This window comes from Bubalus kerabau, chromosome 8 (assembly GCF_029407905.1).
Source record: "Bubalus kerabau isolate K-KA32 ecotype Philippines breed swamp buffalo chromosome 8, PCC_UOA_SB_1v2, whole genome shotgun sequence".
Taxonomy (NCBI): domain Eukaryota; kingdom Metazoa; phylum Chordata; class Mammalia; order Artiodactyla; family Bovidae; genus Bubalus; species Bubalus kerabau.
This window is the reverse complement of record NC_073631.1, coordinates 98,477,818-98,502,283: the sequence shown is the minus strand read 5'-3', so window position 1 is coordinate 98,502,283 and position 24,466 is coordinate 98,477,818. Positions and strand designations below refer to the sequence as shown.

General features: G+C 36.0%; 1 protein-coding gene across 7 annotated transcripts in view; it reads right to left on the bottom strand.

Annotated features, from left to right (window-relative positions):
• The window catches only part of MKLN1 (muskelin 1), a 381,880-nt gene that overhangs the window by 72,432 nt on the left and 284,982 nt on the right, over positions 1-24,466 (bottom strand). For all 7 annotated transcript variants that reach the window (XM_055590941.1, XM_055590940.1, XM_055590944.1 and 4 more), the window contains 2 exons: positions 22,094-22,159; positions 6,641-6,753 (listed from right to left, as the gene is read on the bottom strand). In XM_055590941.1, coding sequence (XP_055446916.1) covers positions 6,641-6,753; positions 22,094-22,159 — 179 coding nt within the window. The remainder of the gene's footprint in view (positions 1-6,640; positions 6,754-22,093; positions 22,160-24,466) is intronic.

The following is a 24,466-nucleotide window of genomic DNA, read 5'->3' as shown; positions in this document are numbered from 1 at the left end:
GAGGAAGAACTCACAGCAAACTAGGAAAAGAAATGAACTTCCTATATCTATAAACAAGGTATGACCATCCTAACTCTAATTTTCCACTTAATGGTGAAACACAGAATGCTTTCCTGCTAAGATCTGAAATAAGGATGTCCATCCAGTGCAGTAAGACATTAAAAAAATTTTTTTAAAGAGTGGAAACAAAGAAGTTAAATCATCTCTACTCACAGATGACAGGAGTGTTTAAAACATCCTAAGAAACCAACATAGAACAAAAGACAAACTATTAGAAATAATTAAGTGGATTCACAAAAGTGATGATACAAAAAATACTAAAACATCAGTTTACTTCAGTATATTATCAGGAAACAGGTTGAAAATTAAAAATGTATAAGTTTCATTTACAACAGCAAGGAAAAGCAAAATACACTGGGGTCCATTTAATAATTAGAGGTCTTTTTTAAGACCTCTAATCTGCAAACTCCAAGTGCTGAGGGATAATGAGTAAGACTCAAATAAATGGAAATTTAGCCTTGTTCATGGATTAGAAGGCTCAGTATCATTAAGACATCAATTACCTTCAGGTTGATTTATAGACTGAACACACATCCAATCATAATTTCAACAGTGTTAGAAACTGACGATGATTCTAAAATTTATGTGAAAATGTAAAGGACTTAGAAGAGCCAAAATAATTTTTAAAAAGAAGAACAAAAAGGTCTTACATTACTTGATCTAAAGTCACACTGGAATATAAATAGATTAAAAGATAATGGGGCATATTCAAATATCCTAAAAGACAAATATACTTATATACTCCATTGATTCTTGAAAAAGGTGGCAAACAGGGAAAGAAGATAGGAAGCGACCAGAACTCGCATACATTTCTGGAAGGAATGTAAAACAGTACAACCACTTTGGAGAAAGTTTTAACAGTTCCATCAATGGATGCTAAAAGGGCAAAAGATTGATGCTGCTGCTGCTAAGTCGCTTCACTCATGTCCAACTCTGTGCGATCCCATAGACGGCAGCCCACCAGGCTCTGCTGGCCACGGGATTCTCTAGGCAAGAATATTGGAGTGGGATGCCATTTCCTTCTCTGGAAAGTTTGATGAGTAACACAATATTTTCATAGTCTCAAAATGTCTCCCCTCAAATTACTTAATCATGGAGTAGGAAATCTGGTGAGCACATCAGACAAACTGATGTAACGTGCCTGTCTCCTGTCAGGACATATTTAGGAGGACCTGATGTTCACACATGGCATCCGAGCTAGAGATGCTTAACCTATATCCAATCCTAGGGAAACATTAAACAGACCCAACAGAAGGATAGTCTACAAAACTGCCATATATTCTTCAAAAATGCCATGGTCAAGAAAGACAGACAAATCAAGGAACTAAAGGATACTAAAGAAACATGGCACTGAAATGCACTGCATTATCATGAACTGAGTCCTGGGTCAGGGACAGAGTTGGGGTAACAGTAAGACACCTACAAAGGACATTAAGTAACTGGAGTGGGTAGCCTTTCCCTTCTCCATGGGATCTTCCCAACCCAAGGACTGAACCCAGGTTTCTTGCATTGCAGGTGGATTTTTTACCAGCTGAGCCATAAGGGAAACCCAAGAATACAGGAGTGGGTAGCCTATCCCTTCTCCAGTGGATTGTCCCATCCCAGGAATCGAAATGGGGTCTTCTGCATTGCAGGCAGATTCTTTACCAACTGAGCTATCAGGGAAGCCCATAAAGGACATTAACTAAGGCACTATTGGGATAGCTACCTATGTGAAAAGGGAATGGGGGTTAAAACAGCACTTCAGGGGTCTTCAGGGACTCTATAAAAGTCAAAGTCATTTTTATAACGATTGTTGTTGTTGTTCAGTCTCTAAAGTCATGTCTGACTATTTGTGACCCCACAAACTGCAGCATGCCAGGCTTCCCTGTCCTTTACTATCTCCTGGAGTTTGCTCAAGCTCGTGTCCATTGAGTCAGTGATGCTATCTAACCATCTCATCCTCTGTTGCCCTCTTTTCCTCTTGCCCTCAATTTTTCCCAGCATCAGGGTCTTTTCCAGTGAGTCACCTCTTCATATCAGGTGGCCAAAATATTGGAGCTTCAGCTTCAGCATCAGTACCTTCCAATGAATATTCAGGGTTGACTTCCTTTACGAATGACTGACTGGTTTCATCTCTTTGCAGTCCAAGGGACTCTCAAGAGTCTTCTCCAGCACCACAATTTGAAAGCATCAATTCTTTGGCACTCCGTCTTCTTTATGGTTCAACTCTCACATTCATATGTGACTACTGGAAAAATCATAGCTTTGACTATACAGACGTTTACTGGCAAAGTGATGTCTTTGCTTTTTAATACACTAAGTCTGTCATAGCTTTTCTTCTAAGGGGCAAGCAAGTGTCTTTAAATTTCGTGGTTGCAGTCACCGTCCACAGTGATTTTGGACCCCAGTAAAATAAAATCTGTCACTGTTCATAACAATACTATTTTCACTCTTACTCACTTATAAGTGTATGTGATATCTTCCAGAAGCTACATGACTTGTGATATAGCAGCAGATATAAATCTACCTGCCTTCTATTCAGTCACAATTAAAGAGACTTAGAAAACTATAAGACAGTGCTACTTGACATATGATGGCTGTCTTAAGGAAAAGCATCTATGCAGTTGTTTTAGTTGCATGCTGATCTAGCTGCTTTTTCCACAAAACATGGTATTTACTCAAAAGAAAACTAACAATCCAGGTACAGGTATTCAGAGATTTTCTGAAAAGTAAATGAAGTATATTTTACTTTGAAGGAAAACAAATGATAAAATCTGTTGCCAGTAATAAAATGTACATTTTAAAGCAAATTTAGAATTTTAGAAAACTTCTACCTGCCACTGTGATTGTGACACCTTCTCAACACATAAAAGACTTTGCTAATGAGACTGATAGTGATATTAACAAATGTGGTTTGGTATAATAAAATATTTCAACATCTGAAGACCTGACTAACTCACAGAACCAATATTTTTCAAGTGACCATCACACAAGTAAAAAAAACAAGCAAAGGAAAAAGATATATTCAAAGAGCAACACAGATCAGTGGATTTTACTGTAACAGAATACAAAACATTAGCTGATGAGGTATCAGAGTCTATGGTGCAATTACCTTTAAGAAGCAAACAACAATTTGTCAATATGGGGTATAAGATCAAAAAAGAATATGTGCTATTACATAAAAAGGCTACAATTAAAATACTATTAAAACACTACTAATAATAATATTAATAGTCTTTCCAAGAATATATAAATGTGAGGTCCAATTTTCTTCATATATTTTACGTAAAACAGTATGTTGTAAAAGATGACATGCACAAGAGCATATGAGAATCTAGCTGTCTTCCACTAAGACAGATATTAAAGATATTTATAAAAATGCAAAATTAAAAATATAATTTGTTTTGAACCAATAAAAACTTGCATGCATATATACATGAACATTTAAAATAATTATTCTAAAAGCTGAGCCATTCTACCTTTCAATCTACTACGTGTTATTGATACATTACTTAATCTAAATAAATTAAATTACTTCTGTGTGTGTGTGATTCAATATTTTTATAGATTCTACTCCATTTAAAGTTATTACAAATTAATGGTTCTATTTCCCTATACTGCACAATATATCCTTGTTGCTTAATTATTTTACACACAGTAATTCTGCTTTTTAATTGTATATTATACTTTTTAAAAATATGCACTGAGGTATCATTAAATAATAAAACTTGTACTTACTGTACTAATTTTGTAGAAAACAAAATTAGATATATGAACCTCTTCAATTTTGGAAGGAATGAGCATTTTGCTAGAGCCATATATCCTCATTCACTTCACTAATGAAACAAAGGTTTTTAGGTGTTTAAATGAAGTAAGTAATAATAAACTATAATAAATCTTAATTCCAATACTGGATAATCAGTTTATCTCTACTGACTTGAAAATAACAGAAAAGTGTTCTCAGCAAAATAATCTACTGTTAATTGCATTCTAAATATTACTTAGAATATTACATTAATATTACTTTTGAGGACCTCTATAATTCCCCTCTCCTGCCAAAGCAGCCACTCTCCTGAATTTTGTATTTATCATTTCTTTGCTTTTCTCCAGCATTAGCTTTTTACCTAACTTATCTGAACTATTTACTCACTACAGAGTAACCATCCATGCCTTAAGGATTTCAGAGTTTTCACTGGGAAACAGAAATGTAAACCAATCATTGTAGTAACCCACTCAAGAAATTTAAGGGGTTAAGTGGTCACACCAAAGGAAGCTTCCAATTCTGGTTGGGGAAGTCAACAAAGGCCTCACAGAGGAACTGAAGTGTGAACTGTGTTTTAAAGGGTAAGTAGGCATACACTCGGAAAAGGCGATGGCACCCCACTCTAGTACTCTTGCCTGGAAAATCCCACGGACGGAGGAGCCTGGTAGGCTGCAGTCCATAGGGTCACGAAGAGTCAGGCATGACTAAGTGACTTCACTTTCACTTTTCACTTTCATGCATTGGGGAAGGAAATGGCAACCCACTCCAGTGTTCTTGCCTGGAGAATCCAGGGACAGAGGAGCCTAGTGGGCTGCCGTCTATGGGGTCGCACAGAGTTGGACACAACTGAAGCGACTTAGCAGCAGCAGCAGGCATACACAAGGTAAAAGCTGAGTACATGGGAGGAGCAGCCTCTGTTAATTCCAAATAGGGAAAGAACAAACTGCATACCAAAAAATACAGGTGAGAATGTTGAATAATTCTAGCAACTACAAGTATGGCTACCACAGTCAAATAATGAGGCTAGAAAAGTAGATGGGGACCAAATCATGATGAGAAATTTGAAGTTTTCACACCAAGCGAATAGAACTAAGGTAGATAAACTTCTTTATTATTGTTGCAGCGGTTATTACTCATACTTTCCTGATCTATGTCCCTGGGTAGTGCCGCCCATCACCCTAACTGTGGATTTGATCACATGACTTCTTTTGGGAAAATGGGACAATAACAAATTTAATGACGCACATATGTCTACATCATCCCCCCTGCAGCCTTGTCCCTACATGAGAATAAGACTCATGCTAGCCAACAAGAAGGTGAGTGGCTATGCAGAACAGAGTCAAATAGTCCCAGAAGCTAGTCTAGACTAGAGACAGTCGGCTGACTCCCAACACATGAGTGAGCCCAGTCAACCTACAGACTTGTGAACAAAATAAATACTTATTATTATATGCCACTAAAGTTTTGTGGGTGCTTGTAATATATGGAATATATTGTGATATATGGAATGCAGTAGATAACTGAAACAGACTGAGACTAATTATAGGGTTTAAGCAGAGATGCTATGTGGCCCAAAGAAAAAAAATTTTTAAGGACTATGTTAATGAATGAAGACTAGGTTTGGAATCAACAATGGAGGCAAAAAAAAAGTTTAAAGAAAAAAAACATAAAGCTGAAAGGAATAGAGAGGAAAAAATGTCTGAAACTCAATATTGGGTGCTAGAACCGGTGGAACTTAGGCCCTAATTCGACACAATTCAGTGAAGAGAAAGGATTTCAGGATGAATTGTAAACTTCTTGCAAAAACAATTCAGACACAATCAACCTAGATTTAAAATAGTTTAAGAGAAATAAGAAAGGTATTCTTTTAAGATCTGCCTTTGTATTTTTGAGGAGAGAAATAATCATTTCAGAAAATGGTACTTAATACTGAAAAGGCAAAGGCCGTTTTTACAGGGATAATAATTTTAAGATCTCTTTAGAAAGATTAAAAAATACTCAAATGATTAACAAAGGAACACACCAAGTAAGCAAGAATCCAGTTTCTTAAGATGAAAGACACAGCACCAGAGTTTTTAAAAAATGGCCTTCCTAGGTTAAAACTGGTGGGTTTGAATTAAGTCTTTTCTTCTTTTCATTTGCTGTTACAATTGATTTTAGTTTATTTTTCACCTTGTAATCTAAAACTGCTTGGATGGAAAAGTACAATAAAAAATTCTACAAAGATATTAAAAAAATACATGAATATGTGCCTTCTAGCAGTGTATAATTAATTATACACTTATTTAATTCAAAATCATAAATTCAAGACATTCTATTCACTATGGAAGTTTTATGTGTATATGCATCAATAGACTCACTCATGAATACATATAAACAATTTTAGTTAAAAATAAAATATCTATCATTTGTGGAAAATTATAATACAGTCAAATAGTGAGGGGCCAAAGTAGCAAGATAGTGAGGAATCAAAAGCATGTTATTTCCAGAGGAAACAAAAATAAACGTACAAAATAAGAGTAGAGGTGACACGAACATGAGAAAAAAGATGGTTTATACAGTTACATTTTAACTAAAATGGTTAAAATCTAAGTTACATTAGATACCCATTTCTATTTATCTCTATAAAATAGACTTGTTCATGTAACTGTAGTTCAAGAACCTGGTATAGAAGCTGGAATGCAAGAATACTTAAGCCAAACTTGTCACCACAAATTCTTCTGCTACCACTGCTGACATACATTAGAAAAGAACACAAATCACTCAGAAAGAGAAATGTATGCCCACACCCCTATCGTAATAAAGACAGGTGAGAACTCAAGTCTGAAAACTTGCCTCTTTCTCAGTGTCTCTAGAGATACAAGTCCACTGGTTCTCTTTCACACTGTACGCCCAGAAGTCAGCAAGATCTTGCGTTCCATCCCAGCCACCAAACAAATAAACAGTCTCTGTGAAAATTAGAAAAATTTGTTTAAAAAATAAACTTAAGAACAGAATTTAATTTAATGGCACCCAATTTAGCCATTGCTTCTAAGATCATTTAAGAAGATTCCTCTAAGTAACCTTAAAAATGAGATTTTTAAACTGGTAACATTCCAAAATAAATACTAGTATTTCCTAAACATAAGCATATGGAAAGGCTGCTGCAGAACCAGTATTTTGATAGATTTATAAATATGAAGGTAACTAAGAGGCATCCCCTAAGATTCTGATTCCAAAGGTCCTTTGTGAGTAAAAAGAGGCAGTACTTTGACAGTATCCAAGGGGAATCCTGATGAGCAGCCAGTTTAGGATCTTCTGTGTTAGGCCATGAAAAGTTTACATTTACCAGCTTCTCAACAATGTAGCTTCAGAGTCTTTAAAAAAAAAAATTCCAGAGGAATATACAGTGAGTAAAAAAAATTCGCAGTAAAACTGTTTTCTACTACAATATCAAAAAAAATAGTTAAAACTAGCTGAGTTGAAGTTAGATATCTCAAGAATAAAGTGATGCATAGCCTTGATATTCCCATGGAAACTGGGGGAAATTACTGTCAATATATTGTGGTAGATATAACTCCTCAGAAATCAACTTTTAAGTCATTCCAGGTATCCTGAAAATTTGATTTTTTCTAACTCTGAAATGTCTATTGTATCTATGGACTTTATCATGCGACAAAACATTTCTTGCTCAGAGACTAGTGAAAATTTTTATATACAACACTGTGAATCATCCACTTTCTTTATAAAATAATAGTGCCTTTCTTTTCTTCAAATATTTATCTCCTTTGTAAATATCTTAATACATACCTACCACTTTTTTAAGTTAAATAATATATTACAGGAAACTATAAAGCCATCTACTCTCTAACTGACATGACCCAAGCCTATATATATGGAGACTGTCATCTACATTACATCCTACCAGGAAGGGGTAAAATGCAGAGTGCATATGGAAATACTGTAACACTACTTAAGAAAATTCCTGCCATTCATACAGATATCTTATAAGAGATTTTTGTCATGTTTTCAAGTAATTTTAAACTCTGAGTGAATCTTCTAAGTGAAAGAACCTAGAGGAAATCAAAACAAAGCTGTTGGATAAGAACAAACCACTGGAACCATTCTAATGTTAACTTAGTAATCATGTATAGGTCACTTCACTTGCCTGGGTCTTGGTTTTTTCACTTATAGAACTCTTAGTGTGGTGATAAAGATTTTCAGATATAAGTTACACGAAAACCTTCTGAAGACTGTTGTCAAGCATGAACAGCATTTCAACCTTTAAAACATGCATACACACACAAAATACTTTGTAGTTACTAAGCATCACAAATGCAATAAAACCAGTATTACTGTATCTGCTTCCCTAGAACACTTTTGGTTCTGTACAAATGTGAAATAGTGGAATAGTGCCACCTCTCAGAAATACAAAACAATCCATTATCATTAGTTAAGTAACATTCTATTTCCCAAATGAAACACAGTAATGCCCAGATACTGAGAATTTTACAGGAAAAAATTTAAGAATTTTCATCTGACATAAAAATTATTTGCCAAACCCCATTAGATTCTAAAGCCTGGAGAAGGAGAGGGTATACAACTAAAATAGCAATAGCAATTGTCCTTTTGTTTTAATGGTGTTTCTGGGCAACCTCTGGATAAGGTTACCCTGGTTCATTAACTTTAATAACCTTTCCTCTTGGGCTCTGGGTTCTCAATGTTCTTTCTGAAAAGCAAGTTTCTTTGTACGCATAAATTCTCACAGCAGAGAAAACCCACATTTCCACAACAGCCTCATTGATAGCTGAGCAAAATAAAATCTGGCACAGAGCAAAGCATCCCAAGGGAATTAATCCAAGATGCCATTCTTGTTTGTGAATGCTTTGTGGTCCCAGTTAAAAGTTTAATAGTAAAATTGAATGAATCAAGATAGAAACAGGACCTTCTGACATACCTGAATGAAATGCATAACACAATTTTAATTAAATCATCTAATCATTTAAGTTAAATCACTCGGAGATAAAAATATCTAGAAATGAACACCAGCAAAAATATTATTTAACACATAAAGAATATAAAAAACTTTTAAAGAATATAAAAAACTTTTAAAGATTATAGAAATGACCAGATACAACTGTAGTGAGAAGTAAGAAACCAAAAAAAAGGAAATGCTATTATTTGCAACATGGCAAAAAGCAAAAAAAGGAAATGCTATTATTTGCAACATGGCAGTAGCTTGGTTTGGAGAAGGCAATGGCACCCCACTCCAGTACTCTTGCCTGGAAAACCCCATGCGCGGACGAGCCTGGTAGGCTGCAGTCCATGGGGTCGCGAAGAGTCGGACATGACTGAGCAACTTCACTTTCACTTTTCACTTTCATGCATTGGAGAAGGAAATGGCAACCCACTCCAGCATTCTTGCCTGGAGAATCCCAGGGACAGGGGAGCCTGGTAGGTTGCTGTCTATGGGGTCTCACAGAGTCGGACACGACTGAAGTGACTTAGCAGCAGCAGCAGTAGCTTGGTTTACTGATGTCTACTCTCATGTTTATAGGTTACATAACAATTCATGTGCAGCTCAATATCAGGAAAACAAACAACCCAATTAAAAAAATGGGTGGAAGACCTAAGCAGACCTTTGTCTCAAATGAAGACATACAGATGGCCAACAAACACATGAAAAGATGCTCAACATTGCTCATTATTAGAGAAATGCAAATCAAAACTACAATGAGGTATCAGTTTATACCAGTCAGAATGTCCATTACCAAAAATATCTATATACAATAAGTGACGGAGAGAATGTGAAGAAAAGGGAATCCTCTTGAACTGATGGTGGGAACCTAAATTGATACAGCGACTATGGAGAACAGTGCAGACATTCCTTAAGAAACTACAAATAAAACTACTCTATGATCCAGCAATCCCACTACTGGATATATACCCTGAGAAAACCGTAACTCAAAAGACACATGTACCCCAATGTTCTCTGAAGCACTATTTACAACTGTCAGGACATGGAAGCAACCTAGATGTCCATCGACAGATGAATGGATAAGGAAATTGTGGTACATATATACAATGGAATATTACTCAGCCATAAAAAGGAAAGAAACTGGGTCATTTGCAGTGATGTGGATGAATCTAGAGGCTGTCATAAGTCAGAAAGAGAAAAACAAATATCGTATATTAATGCACATATATGGAATCCAGAAAAATGTAACTGATGAACCTATCTGCAGGGCAGGATAGAGACGCAGATGTAGAGAATGGACTTGCGGACACAGTAAGAGAAGGAAAAGGTGGGACCAACTGAAAGAGCAGCACGAGAACTTATACACCACCAAGTATAAAACAGCCAGTGGGAAGCTGCTACATGTGGCACAGGGAGCTCAGCTCAGGGCTCTGGGATGACTTAAAGGGGTAAGATGGAGGGATGATAGGGAGGCTCAAGAGGGAGGGAATGTTGTTGTTATTCAGTTGCTAAGTTGTGTCCAGCTCTTTGCGACCCCATGGACTGCAGTACACCAGGCTTCCCTGTCCTTCATTGTCTCTGGGAGTTTGCTCTAACTCATGTCAGGGAAGGGATATATGTATACATACAGCTGTTTCACAATGCTGTACAGTAGAAACTAATACATTGTAAAGCAATTACCCTCCAATTAAAAAAAAATTTTTTTTAATAATTCATATACATGCATAGGGTAGTAAATCTTCCTCAAGCAGCAGCCCTTTCTCCATTGTCTTTTCTTAAAGGAGCATAGGCTACAGAGACTATTTCTCCCAGACGCATGGGAATGTTCAGTCAATATTTTCTCAGTACTAATCCGAACTGGCAAGGGGCTTTAGAGAAAAAAACCAAACAAAGATGACATTGTCCCTACCCTCAAGGAGCTTACAATCTAGTGAATATAAAATGTTGAAGGTCCCATACTTTGGCCACCCATTAGGAAGAGCCGACTCAGTGGAAAAGACCCTGATGCTGGGAAAGATTAAAAGCAAAAGGAAAAAGGGGTGGTAGAGGATGAGATCGGAGAAGGCAATGGCACCCCACTCCAGTACTCTTGCCTGGAAAATCCCATGGACGGAGGAGCCTGGTAGGCTGCAGTCCATGGGGTCGCAAAGAGTCGGGCACGACTGAGCGACTTCACTTTCAGTTTTCACTTTCATGCATTGGAGAAGGAAATGGCAACCCACTCCAGCATTCTTGCCTGGAGAATCCCAGGGACAGCGGAGCCTGGTGGGCTGCCGTCTGTGGGGTCACACAGAGTCGGACATGACTGAAGCAACTTAGTAGTAGTAGAAGATGAGATGGTTAGATTGCGTCACCAACTCAAAGAACATGAATTTGAGCAAACTCCAGAAGATAGTGGAGGACAGAGGAGGCTGGCGTGCTGTAGTCCATGGGGTCACAAAGACTTATATGCAACTTAGCAACTGAACACCACCAACATAAAACAAGTACATAAATCACCACAATGGAATGTAGACTAAGTGCCATAAGAAAGGTAAAAGATCACCATGGGAGTTCACATAAGGAAAGGGACCCAGGAAGATTTCATGGTGATAAGTGGTATCTGACCTATGCATCAAAAGGTGGCTTTGTTGACAGAATGAAAGAAAGAGAAGAGGACTTTTTCAAGTAGGGTACAAAGTAAAATAAAGGTACAGAGACAGAAAAACACACAAAAAGTGTTTTAAAAGACACAGAATCTAAAGCCAGGCAGACCTTGAATGATATTGCAGCTCTACCACCATGGCTGTGGAACCAACACCACATTCCTTAACCACTGGTTTCCTCAGCTCTAAAATTCTGAGACAGAATACCTATCTCATAAAGCTATCACGAGAATTCAATAATGCACATACCATGGTGAAAACTGTGTGATGAATAAACACACTGTTCATTTTAAAAGAACAAAAAAGGTAGCAGAATATAGTTAAGTTATAAAGACAGGCAGAAGCCAGATCATGAAATGGGATAAACGGCAACATAAATGTTTTGAACTTGACTCCAGACAGTATGAACTTCCTGTGTAGGTCAGAGGTAAAGAATCCTCTGGTCAATGCAGGAGATGTGGGTTTGCAGGTTCAATTCCTGAGTCAAGAAAACTCCCTGGAGAAAGAAATGGCAACCCACTCCAGTACTGTTGCCTGAGAAATCCCATGGACAGAGGAGCCTGGTGGACTACAGTCCATGGGGTCACAAAAGAGTAGAACACAACTGAGTGACTAAACAACAACTACACACAGTATAGATCCACAGAAGAGTTTATGCAAAGATGTGACATGGTCAGATCTGAACCTGCAGCATATGGACTTACTAAAAAGGATGAGCCAAGAAACAGAAAGATTAGGAATAAAGTGATCAACAATAGCCAATGTTAAAGATATCAAGCCAATTTCATTCTCAGAGACTAAATGGATCAATCACCAATCAGTCATTACTTCAGCCACAAAAGTTAAAATGCAGCCATATTCTTTGGCACAGGTCTTTTTCGATATCAGTACTAGATAAACCCTACAACTACTCACTACCAAAAGTACTAATCTATACATCTCGCATACACTACAAATAAGGTAGAAATGTTATCACATCAGTGTCTTCACACCATTTTGCACAAAGAAGTAAGCTTTTTATTTTACAAGCCCAACTGCAGTATCTATCCTCCTCTGATTCTTAGACTATGCTAATTGCATAATCCTCCACAAGATGGCACACTACTATTCGTAATTAAATCAATTTTTCCACTTTGAAATAGTACAGAATGACTATGGACTGACACACCATGGGCCCAATCTCAGATAAAAATCTAATGTCATGCAGCTGTATTTAAAATGGATAACCAACAAGGACCTACTATATAGCACAGGAACTTTGCTCAATGCTATGTGACAGGCTGGATGAGAGGGGAGTTTGAAAGGGAGAATGGATACATGTATATGTACAGCTGAGTTCCTTCACTGTTCACCTGAAACTATCATAACACTGTTTGTTAACTGGCTATACCCCAAAACAAAATTTAAAAAAAATTTTTTTTTCATTCAAGTCTCAAAAAGAAGAGGGAAGAGGAGGGTTAGTAGCCTTGTAAAAGAGGTTAGCTTAATTTCTAGTGTAATACACAATTTCTAGTGTAATACAATAGAAAAACAAGTGAAATTTTTAAAAAAGCTTTTAAGAAACACAAATTTATATCCAAGGTTAAATGAACTCTGTCAGGACATTCAGTTTATGAGTTTAATTCCTCTGAAAATGTAGCTAAGACCTTAGATTGACATGAGAATTTTTGAAGGGAGGAATAAATTAGAAGGGAAAAAGATATTTTATGTGCTCTTTAACCTTACTTTCTTTAGCCATTGTCTTGAACTCTCAAGACCCAGCAGATCATCAACTGGATTCATGTGTCTCTCTTTAAAAAGAGCTATATTTCTTACGTAAAGCTATGATTACAAAACTACAGACTGATCTTTTGGGTTATTTCAACATATTGCAATTTCTATGCTAAAAGGTTGTATTTTCTGCCTATGACAATATACTTTATACTAGGGCTATATTTTAGAATTCCTTTCTGATAACCATATGAAAGAAACAGATTTGTGTCACATGTAGTTAGAGAAATATACCATCACATGTAGTTATAGAAATACAGCCATATGAATGCATTTGTATTTAAAAACTAAAGCCCATGTTTACCTACTTTCTTCAATGTAGAATTTTTTTTTTTTTTTAAAAGAAAGAACTTTACATATCAAGTCTATAGAACAGTCAGATTCAGATTTCCATAGAAGGCTCTTTCCAGCAACTTCTTTAACTCTTTAAAAGATATCAAATACTGGGGTTTTGCCTAAATCTTATCACCTATTCTGCTTAAGTCAGAAAAAGGCTGGTAATGTAGGTTCTTAAAATTCAATGAGAGTTGAACAAAGAATTGCCTGGTGCAATGAAGTTTTCATCTGGACAGACTTCCACTCTGAAGCAAAACAGACATGTCTTTTCTGTCTTTCTATTTGCCTTATTTTACTCAGACTTGAAACACAACTCAGAGTTGAAGAATGTAAGTGGAAAACTGCCAGGTATAGGAATTATGATCAATAAAATTGACATGCTCTTCCAAGTAAGACAAAACACAACATTCCTTCTCTAGTAATAACAACAGAATTCACTTAGAAGAAAACTTTGAAAATTAGAGTAAAATTTGTGCCTCCATGTACTTTTAAAAATGGCCCTGTATTCTTAGAGCTGTAGCAAAATTGAAAAAAAAAAAAAAAAAAAAATCTACAGACTGAAAAAGGAAAAGAAAATTTAAGGACTATTACATTTTTAATATATAAGAAAACAAGATACATGAAACACTGGGAATCAATAATTGCTCTGAAATACAAGTCACTTCAAAGAAGCTGAAAAGAGCTCTATGAAGTTTTAGTCTGGTTAAATACCTGGCACACTGCAATCACTCAATAAATGTTAGCAATTATTAGGAAAGCTGTTGTTCCTTACTTTTTATATCTGCAATAGCTTTTAATAAGAATGCAAAGGAATTAACTATCCTTTTCAATTTCACTTTATGGTATTTTATAAGTGAAGTTATATACTTTATTACTATTTACATATTTAATACTTGATAAGGTCTCAGGATTTAGCTCTCACATCTACTGTGTTTTCTCTTTTCTGCTATTACACTGGAGATTTTCACTGTATCTTCAGCATAAGAATCTAAGAATCACCAAGGTAACAGCAACATAAACACAGGCTTTGGAGCCAGACAGTCCTACAGACCTAGGTTCAAATCCCAGCTCCACAGCCCTGGACACAACATCACCTATTCTGTATAATGAGGATTATCTACCTTTCCAGTAGTAAATAAAATAAATGAACATATTAAAGTTCTAATCCCAACCTCTACATATTGTAGGTATTCAATAAATATTACTCCTCAGGTTTGAAGAAAACGTTTTAGTCTAGTGAAAATGTTCTTAACTCTTTGATGATCTGAATTCATGGATTCTCTTTCAGAAAAATGAATATGCAAACCAAATATTACATATAATTTCAACAGATTAAGAGCCCTGCTCAGGAAACCTTCGAAATGCATATTTAAAATAAGGACTGGACTTCTCTATACTTCACTACGTAAGCACCAACTTTATAAAGACAGAATTTCTGGTTTCTTCAAATTCTACTTGAGGAAAGTCACAACCTACCTAATTCTTACGAGAAAGTTCTTAAAATGATTTTCAGTATTTTTTTCTAAAAACAAAAAGTATACTTATAGTTTCCCTCACTTTCTAAAACATTTAGTAACGGCAATATATACAAAAGATGAAACAAATATACTGAAATAATACTGGTTAGAATGTGGAATTACGGGTGAGATATTTTTTTTCCCTTCAAAACTTCTTGCTTTAAATTGCTTTTCAAAAATTTTTAAACTGCTTAAAAATATTTCCACTGTGAGATTATATCAAAAAACAAAAGACCTCTAAATTTACATCAAATTCTCTCAGAAGAACTAATAAGTATGTATTTGTATGTTAATGTTGCATATAAATAGTATGCATTTATATTATAAATTATTTCATTTAACTTCCACAAATCAATTATTCCTATTTTTATCATCATCATAACTCCTTCAAGATCAAACAAAAAGTCAGTGGGAAAAAAAAAAATCAGGATTGAAATTCATATATGTTTAACAAATACACATACACACTTCCCTCCCACAAACTCAACCTCCAACCACTATATCTGATTGTTTTATCAATAAGACTGTACTAGAAAAGGTTCTTTCTAAGACTTAACAATAAATGCATCTTAGAAGATGATTAAAATCAACCTAATGGTAGCAGTTATAAGAATACATAATGAAATAAAGTATATGAAACCACCTTGGTAAATTATGCTTTTAATTTTATAAGAGAAATAGAAGAATTTGTAGAGAAAAAAATCCCAAAGATATCCCAGATTCTCTTACACTCAAATTAAATCCAGAAAGCACCAAATGTTACCCTAAAAAAACACCAAGTCTATAAAACATTTTATTTTTCTACCTAGATCCCAAGGTAGTAACTACAGCTGTAAGATAATATAGTCTATATACAGAACAATCATCAGAAAATTTAAATATATTAGAATAAAATCAATAACGTAAATTCACCTCAAAAAAATATTAGCATATTAAACAAACGGCATCATGACATGATCTACTCACCAAGGTTTAAAGCAATGTAAGAATGTAGTTTCTAAATAAATATCTTTCTTTCCATTCAAAGGAAAATGGATTTCAAAATTCTGATTCAATTCAACAAATATTTAGTACATACTCCACACCAGGCTCTGGGGCCACAAAAATAAATAATGCAAGATTCCTCTCTTCCCCCTCCTTGGCCACAATAAGACTACTGGGGATGGGAGATAGAAAGGAGAGAGCAATGGGACACATAACACCTACCCAAGCAATTCTAAAACAATATGGAAATCACTATAGTAAAAATAATAGGATGAACAAAGTTCTATGCAAACACAAAAAAGGAAATGATTATTCAGCCTGGACCTGTCTTCTGAAACCCAAAGTAATATATCTAACCACTTATCAGAAATATCTACTAGGATTTGTAGATGAAACCACCCTTATGGCAGAAAGTGAAGAGGAACTCAAAAGCACCTTGATGAAAGTGAAAGTGGAGAGTGAAAAAGTTGGCTTAAAGCTCAACATTCAGAAAACGAAGATCATGGCATCCAGTCCCATCACTTCAGGGGAAATAGATGGGGAAACAGTGGAAACAGTGTCAGACTTTATTTTGGGGGGCTCCAAAATCACTGCAGATGGTGACTGCATCCATGAAATTAAAAGACGCTTACTCCTTGGAAGGAAAGTTATGACCAACCTAGACAGCATATTCAAAAGCAGAGACTTTGCCAACAAAGGTCCATCTAGTCAAGGCTATGGTTTTTCCTGTGGTCATGTATGGATGTGAGAGTTGGACTGTGAAGAAGGCTGAGTGCCAAAGAATTGATGCTTTTGAACTGTGGTGTTGGAGAAGACTCTTGAGGGTCCCTTGGACTGCAAGGAGATCCAACCAGTCCATTCTGAAGGAGATCAGCCCTGGGATTTCTTTGGAAGGAATGATGCTAAAGCTGAAACTCCAACACTTTGGCCACTTCATGCGAAGAATTGACTCACTGGAAAAGACCCTGATGCCGGGAGGGATTGGGGGCAGGAGGAAAAGGGGACGCCAGAGGATGAGATGGCTGGATGGCATCACTAACTCGATGGATGTGAGTCTGAGTGAACTCTGGGAGTTGTTGATGGACAGGGAGGCCTGGTGTGCTGCGATTCATGGGGCCGCAAAGAGTCGGACAGAACTGAGCGACTGAACTGAACTGAACTGAACTAGGATTTGTAACTGGAATCTCAAACTTAACCTGTCTGAAATCAACCTGCTGAACAACGGACCATATTTAATCTTCTTTTTCCACCCATCTTAGGGAATGGCTATACTATTTTCCCAATTAATCATATCAAAACCTTGAGTTATCCTTTACTCCTTTCACTGACTCATATCCAGACTGTCAGTAAATTCTGTCAGCTGTATGTGACATCTTCAAAATACACCCAAAATTTGATTAATTCTCATCACTATGATCACCACTCTAGTAAATTTCAATGCTATCATTACTTCTCTGGTAAGAACTGCTTCCTAAAAGGTCTCACTACTTCTGCCTATCACCTAATTCGTTTTGTTAAAATGCAAAGTCAATTATTAACAGTAACATTTCTCAAAGCCCAACAATATTTCTCATTAATCTCTCACTATGAATAAAGGTTAAAGTTCTTACAAAAAAACAACACAATCGCACATCTCTACCTCTCTGACTTTATTCCCTATACTCTCTTCCTCACCCCCACCTTATACCAAGCAGCAAATAATCTGGAAAAAAAACAAGAGTAGAGGAAAGGTTGGCAAGAGTTTACTTTGTAAACACTATTATTTCAACATGAATACCACTTACACAGAGCGAGAAATTTCATTTGAAATTTTATATGAATACCAGCAGTATTTACTTACTGCGGAATGTCAAAACTTATGAGGTATTTTAATCCTTTAAAAAATAAATAGGTAATGAATCTTCCCAGAAAGCTCCACAAACGCAGACAAAAATATTACATACCATTTCAAGAGTATCATGGGCCTCCTTAGAGCCCACTTATGAAGCCTCATCTAAGAAAACAAAGAAATACCAAAAGAATAGAGCATGGCAATACAAAGGACTATAGACAGCAAGGGTTAGCTGAAACAAAAGATTGAGAATGCCAGAGTATAGAAGTTACTAGACTTTTGAATGGTATTTTTAAAATTCCTTTTGTTTCCTCTTGATATAGCAGATTCCTGGATTACCGACCTCATAAGCAAACACCTGTTTTAACTTAACCTAAACCACAGTTCTAGAATCTTATGAAAGTACAAAGCTTTTTCTGACTTGGTTGAGTCCGAGGGCATCTTGCCTTACTTTTATCTCTGCTTCCAGACACCTGAATCCTCAGAAGCTGCATTCCTCCTCTACCTCAATCTGGATTCCAATCCTAACTGCATCACTAGTTTATATGTGTGTGCATGTGCATATCAGTAGCTCAGTGGTGTCTGACTCTTTGTGACCCCATGGACTGTAGTCTGCCAGGTGTGTGTGTGTGTGTGTGTGTGCGTGTGTCAGTTGCTCAGTGGTGTCCGACTCTTTGCGACCCCATGGACTGTAGTCTGCCAGGTGTGTGTGGTGTGTGTGTGTGTGTGTGTGTGTGTGTGTGTGTGTCAGTCGCTCAGTGGTGTCCGACTCTTTGCGACCCCATGGACTGTAGTCTGCCAGGCTCCTCTGTACATGGAAGAATACTGGAGTGGGTTGCCATTTCCTTCTTTAGGATATCTTCCTGACCCAGGGATTGAACCTGGGTCTTCTGTGCTGGCAGGCAGATTCTTAACCATCTGAGCCACCAGGGAAGCCCCAAATTACACTATTAAAAAAATGACAACTTGTTATCAACAAAAATATGTAAAGGAATAGGTCACTGGTACTGCAGGTAACATTAAAAGAATTCTAAGTTGTTCAGTGCTAGTCAATGTTAGCATTTGTAAGTATGTGTGTATATATATATGTATGTATGTATGTATGTATATATGTGCACTGCTGCTAAGTCACTTCAGTCGTGTCCGACTCGGTGCAACCCCAGAGACGGCAGCCCACCAGGCTTCTCGGTCCCTGGGATTCTCCAGGGAAGAACACTGGAGTGGGTTGCCATTTCCTTCTCCAATGCATGAAAGTGAAAAGTGAAAGTGAAGTCGCTCAGTCATGTCTGACTCCTAGTATGTATGTATAAAGAGTCGGACACGACTGAGCGACTGATCTGATCTGATGTGATATGTATATATATATATATATGTGTGTGTGTGTGTGTGTGTGTACGTGTATATCTCAAAAGGAAGAATTCCTCACCAATAAGTTTTACACACCATCCCTATCACTCACACAAAGGATTACTGGAATGTGGTTAAACTCCTTGAATTTCACTGTTCACTTAGTATTATTTTCCACACTATAAGCAGCAATGGTAACACTGACCATCAAGCTCACTTGAGTTATGGACAACTTTTTGTTAATTGACTATCATGATTATTTAGTTTACCAGACTTTAAGTTTTTGGCTCCTCTTTTAAAGGCTCAAAATCTCATTTTATTATCACATGCATATGGACATGCTCAGTCGTGTCAACTCTTCACAATCCCATGGACTATAGCCCACCAGGTTCCTCTGTCCATGGAATTCTCCAGGTGAGAATACTGTGAAGTAGGCTGCCATGTCCTCCTCCAAGGGATCTTCCTGACCCAGGGATCAAACCTGCATCTCTCTTGTGTCTCCTGCATTGGCAGGCAGATTCTTTACAACTGAGCCACCTGGGAAGCGGCATGGGCCTAAATAAAGCCTGACCCAGCATTTAGAAAGTCGGGGGTGGGGGGGATCACTGAAACAGATACAGAATGGCTCTAAATTAAAATCCCTCTATTTGGCACAGTGGATAGAGAAGCCTGGTGGACTACAAATCCATGGGGAAGCAAGAGTTGGACACAACTGCACGAACACACACACACACATACAGACGTATTGATAGATAAATCTCTAAATTTCCTATGGTAGAAATATTTGCTCAAAAATATATTCACAAAGTACTTTTATTAACACTTCTATAAACCAGACCTCAAACAGAAGTATGGATACTGGTCAATTTTTCATTGTAGATCTTTGTTAATCTATAATAAATCCTCAGAAGCTATGACAGATTAATCCTTTAAAGATTCCATCTGGAATATATCCCATGCCTGTAAGTCATTCTTACTTATTTACAATGACTTACTTTAAGTCATTGTTTTCTTATAGTTTCTAAAGCAAATGAAGTAAATACTGAAACAACTCTTTTCCGTTCCTTGAAGTATTTTTTTAAAGGGAGTATAGGGATAAGGATCTTGACTAACAAGAGTCTGCTGAAATCCTCCCCTTAATTCATAAAACCAAGATATTACCAAAAAAAATGTGGATCTTTATCACTATATGTTGTAAGTATTTTACTTCAAGGATCTCTGACCCAAAAAGTCAGGTTTTAATTGTAAATGTCTCTGCTTATACCAAGTTCTGTTAGGACATCTGCCTATTATTTGAATCTTCCCATTTTCCATTCTCAAATATCATGGGTTACAAAAAAAGAAAATCTTTCTCTTTTGTTACACATGTACTTTAACCTATTTTATATAGGCCACATTCCATAATAAGCAACACAGAAAGCACTATGAAAATTTTGATAAGGAAAACTTTAAATGTTAAAGTAAACCACATTATTTTCATATTTAAGAAAAATAGCATTTTATCTAGGAAATAAAAGTAGCTTTCCAAACAAACACTCTTTTTTAGTATTTTCTTAGCAATTTTTAAAGGAGGACATAATAATATTTTCATCGTGACTGAGAAAAAAAAGGGAGGCATTATAAATTCCACTGTATGTTCAAAAGAGGAGAAAAGCTACTGTAGACAATCTAAACACAAAAATTTACCTCTTTTTTCATACAAATTTAACTTTTTTGGATTACAAAAAATCAACATATAGATCTGGTTCTGTGAGAAATAAGCATATGCATTATTTATTGAACTCTCAGGTAGAAAAAAAAAGATGTTTAAGACTACAGCTGAGTCAAACCTATTTCTGTGGGAAGGAAGGGGTTTCGGAAGAGAAGCTAAGACTAGGAAAGCAAATTCTTATGCCTCAAATGAACCTATTCCAAAGAGACCCTAATAATAATACTAAACAAACTCACAGGTTATTCTACAAATTTAGCAGTGGATTTTAAATAAAATATTATAATTTCTCCTTTTACTTATAAAACGTGTGATAATGTTAATGCCTAGATCATCATTATCTGCACTGCAATAATTTTTTAAAATTTTGAATCACAAAGACCATCCTGGAGAACTACTGTCAGCATAACACAACACTAATAAACAGAGTTTCTATTACAAGTAAAATATTATTTGGGTGAATATTGGCATTTTATGTGGTAAAGTTTTTTTAAAAACTAAATAAAATAAAATTACACAGAATTCTTGGTATTACTTGCTTCTCAGGATGGTAATTTGAAGCCAATTATAATTTTAGCATTAACCTCTAAATATAACAGTATTTAAGCTGTTCTAGGCTGTAGAAACCTAGGGAAAATTTGTATTATCAAGTTACAGAAAATTAAAAAGGCAAGAAAGATTAACTAAAACAAATTATTTATACACCTGTGGACAGTGTTTAGCAATTAATGGATCTACCAACATTAGGCTACTTAATTTTATATCCTCTCCCTTTAAAAATATACCTTAATTTCTCTTTTACTACAATTCCCATACTACGCCATTAAAATATAGTTAAAAAATAAAATAAAACAAAAAAAATATATAAATGCACTAAAAATCAAGAAATATTCCAGCTAACTGTGAAATCAAGCACATATAAAACTATACACACACACACATAAAGGTCTGCACGACACATTTCTTCTAGGTTTTCTAATTTCATCTGTGCAGCAGCCTCCCCAGGCTGATGTGCCATTGCCTGGTTTTGGTTATATCTGAAGCTAATGCCTATTTTCTTTGATACCTGGTTATGGCCAATAACATGTAACCTCTGCAAGGAATGGAAAGAAGTATATATATTCACGAGTATCTGATATTTAATAATGTATCATTTTTTTAAAAATCTGCTTTCCATTCCAAGTAGTCCTTACCTGTCTGGACATCAATAACCATCTGATGACCTCCCCTCATTCCTGGCCGGTTATCTTCTCCATCACCTGAAGTAGAAACAATATATTTTTTAAAAGAAGTAACAACTGCATATCCAGAGTAACTTCATTCATAAGTCTGTAATGAGTAGTGAAAATAGCACACACTTATTCCTTCAATATTAAGAATAAGAGGACTCATAGAAGAAATAATATTACTTATAACTAAATTTATAATAATTATCTTGCTCTTTTTTTCTAATTGCTGGCTTTCAGGCTCTTAATGCAGTAGAAGCTACTTTCAACTTATTTAGAACCAATGCCATTAAGCAGCAAAGACAGGATATTCCACAAAAACATAAAATCTCTAAACTAATGGAGTGACAAAGTGAAGGTGGGAAACAATTACAGAATTAGACTGCAGGTCTTATTAGACTGCAGGTCTTATAACTCTAGGCATGGTTTATTAGTAAAATGAGCAGTTTTATTTTTATTATTTAAAAAAAAATTATTCTTATTTATTTGGCTGCACTGGGTCTTAGTTGCAGCATGTGGGGTTCTAGTTCCCTGATCAGGGTTCAAACTCAGGACCCCTACATTGGGAACACGTAGTCCTAGCCACTGGACCACCAGGGAAGTCCCTAATGAGCAGTTTTAAAGTTCATTAAACTAGCTACTGATAACTATGATGCTATCAAGTTTTACATTAATGATCATTTCCTCACTGTATTAATTTTGTTTTCCAATATTTCAGAAATCAGTTTCCACATAATCCACCACTTTGAGTAGTACTGTGTGACAAAACATAAGATTTGCTTTCTTTTGACTCTTATTTACACATCACAGAGCTTAATAGGCAGGATTAAATATAATCAGTGAAGGGACTTCCCTGCTGGTCCAGTGGTTAGGAATTCGCCTTCCAATGCAGGGGACGTGGGTTCGAACCCTGGTTGGGAAAAGATCCCACATGCTGCAGGGCAAGTAAGACGGGGCACTAACTACGGAGAAACCGATTACTGCAACGAAAGATCCCTCATTCCACAGCAAAGATCTGCGAGACACAACTAGGACCTGGTGCAGCCAAATAAATAAATATAATGAGTGAAAATTTTAAACTTCAGTAGGAGAAAACTATTATTCAACTTTAACCTTACTTTATATCAGATCCTACATAAATGAAGATAAAATTTCATTTCCGTGGTTCAACAGCTACAAGATTCTAATGCCTTTCTTGATGTAAACTTGAAAACCTGAATTTTTCTTTGCAACTCTCCCATTAATTGAAATGTATTATGTTAGCTAATAACTTTCCCTGAACCAGCCTCCTCCTATGTAAAATAGGGACCATCCAAGTTTTTACTGATTTCATTGGGATACTATGAAAAAGACTGAAATGTCAGTTCTTATATATTATACATAAGACGCAAAACTGAAACTATATTTAAGCACTAATCAATCAGAAGTTTCCTGCAAATTCTCTCTCCTTTTTAATAGACAGGTTTAGATTCTGCAGCTCATTACTGTAGAAGTTTTGCCCTTTTCTTCCTTCTTCTCTCCAATTAGTAAAGTCAGTATCACCACTTTCAAGAACAGATTAAGAACACACTAAAATAAATTTATTGTCAGTATGCTTGCATTTTATATATTTAATCCATTAGCTTTCAGATATACAGCTGCAATCTGTTTGCCACCACATGTAGCAAAAATGTGGTAGCATGTTTGAAGAAACATGCTTCTTCATCTTTGAAGAAAATTACCTTGTATGTGACTGATAAAACAGGAAAATGATGCCAATGTAACTCAGAACTTATGGAGGTTCATAAGCAATTTTCTCCAGTATACTGATGTTTAACACTATGTGGAAAAGCTTTCTCACAAATAAAATGAAGGCTTTGACAATGTATGAAGACCAGAGGAAGAAAGCTGAACATCCACAGAACTGCCTTCCTTTACCACAAGTAGTTGCATTCAAGAACTGCTACACTTTCCATTATGTTAACCAACTGACAAAGCAGTGAGTGCCGATGAAGGAGTGACCAAAACCTCTCCCATATGAAAAGACAGGTTAATGAAGAATATCACAGCCAAGGTCAGATTTTAAGCTTTGATAAAAATAGTCTTCATTAGCATCAAATGTCCTCTAGTGCCTATAGCTCAAAGAAAGTGTGTGACCCAAGGTTTAAAGCTCCAAAATCACTGGGATGCTTAATATAAACGCCTATATTTAACTGCTGTTGTTCAGTCACATCAGACTCTTTACATACTAGCATTTATTCTTATTAGAATTACTACACTAGTTTTTAAAAAGCAGAGACATTACTTTGCCAACAAAGGTCCGTCTAGTCAGGGCTGTGGTTTTTCCTGTGGTCATGTATG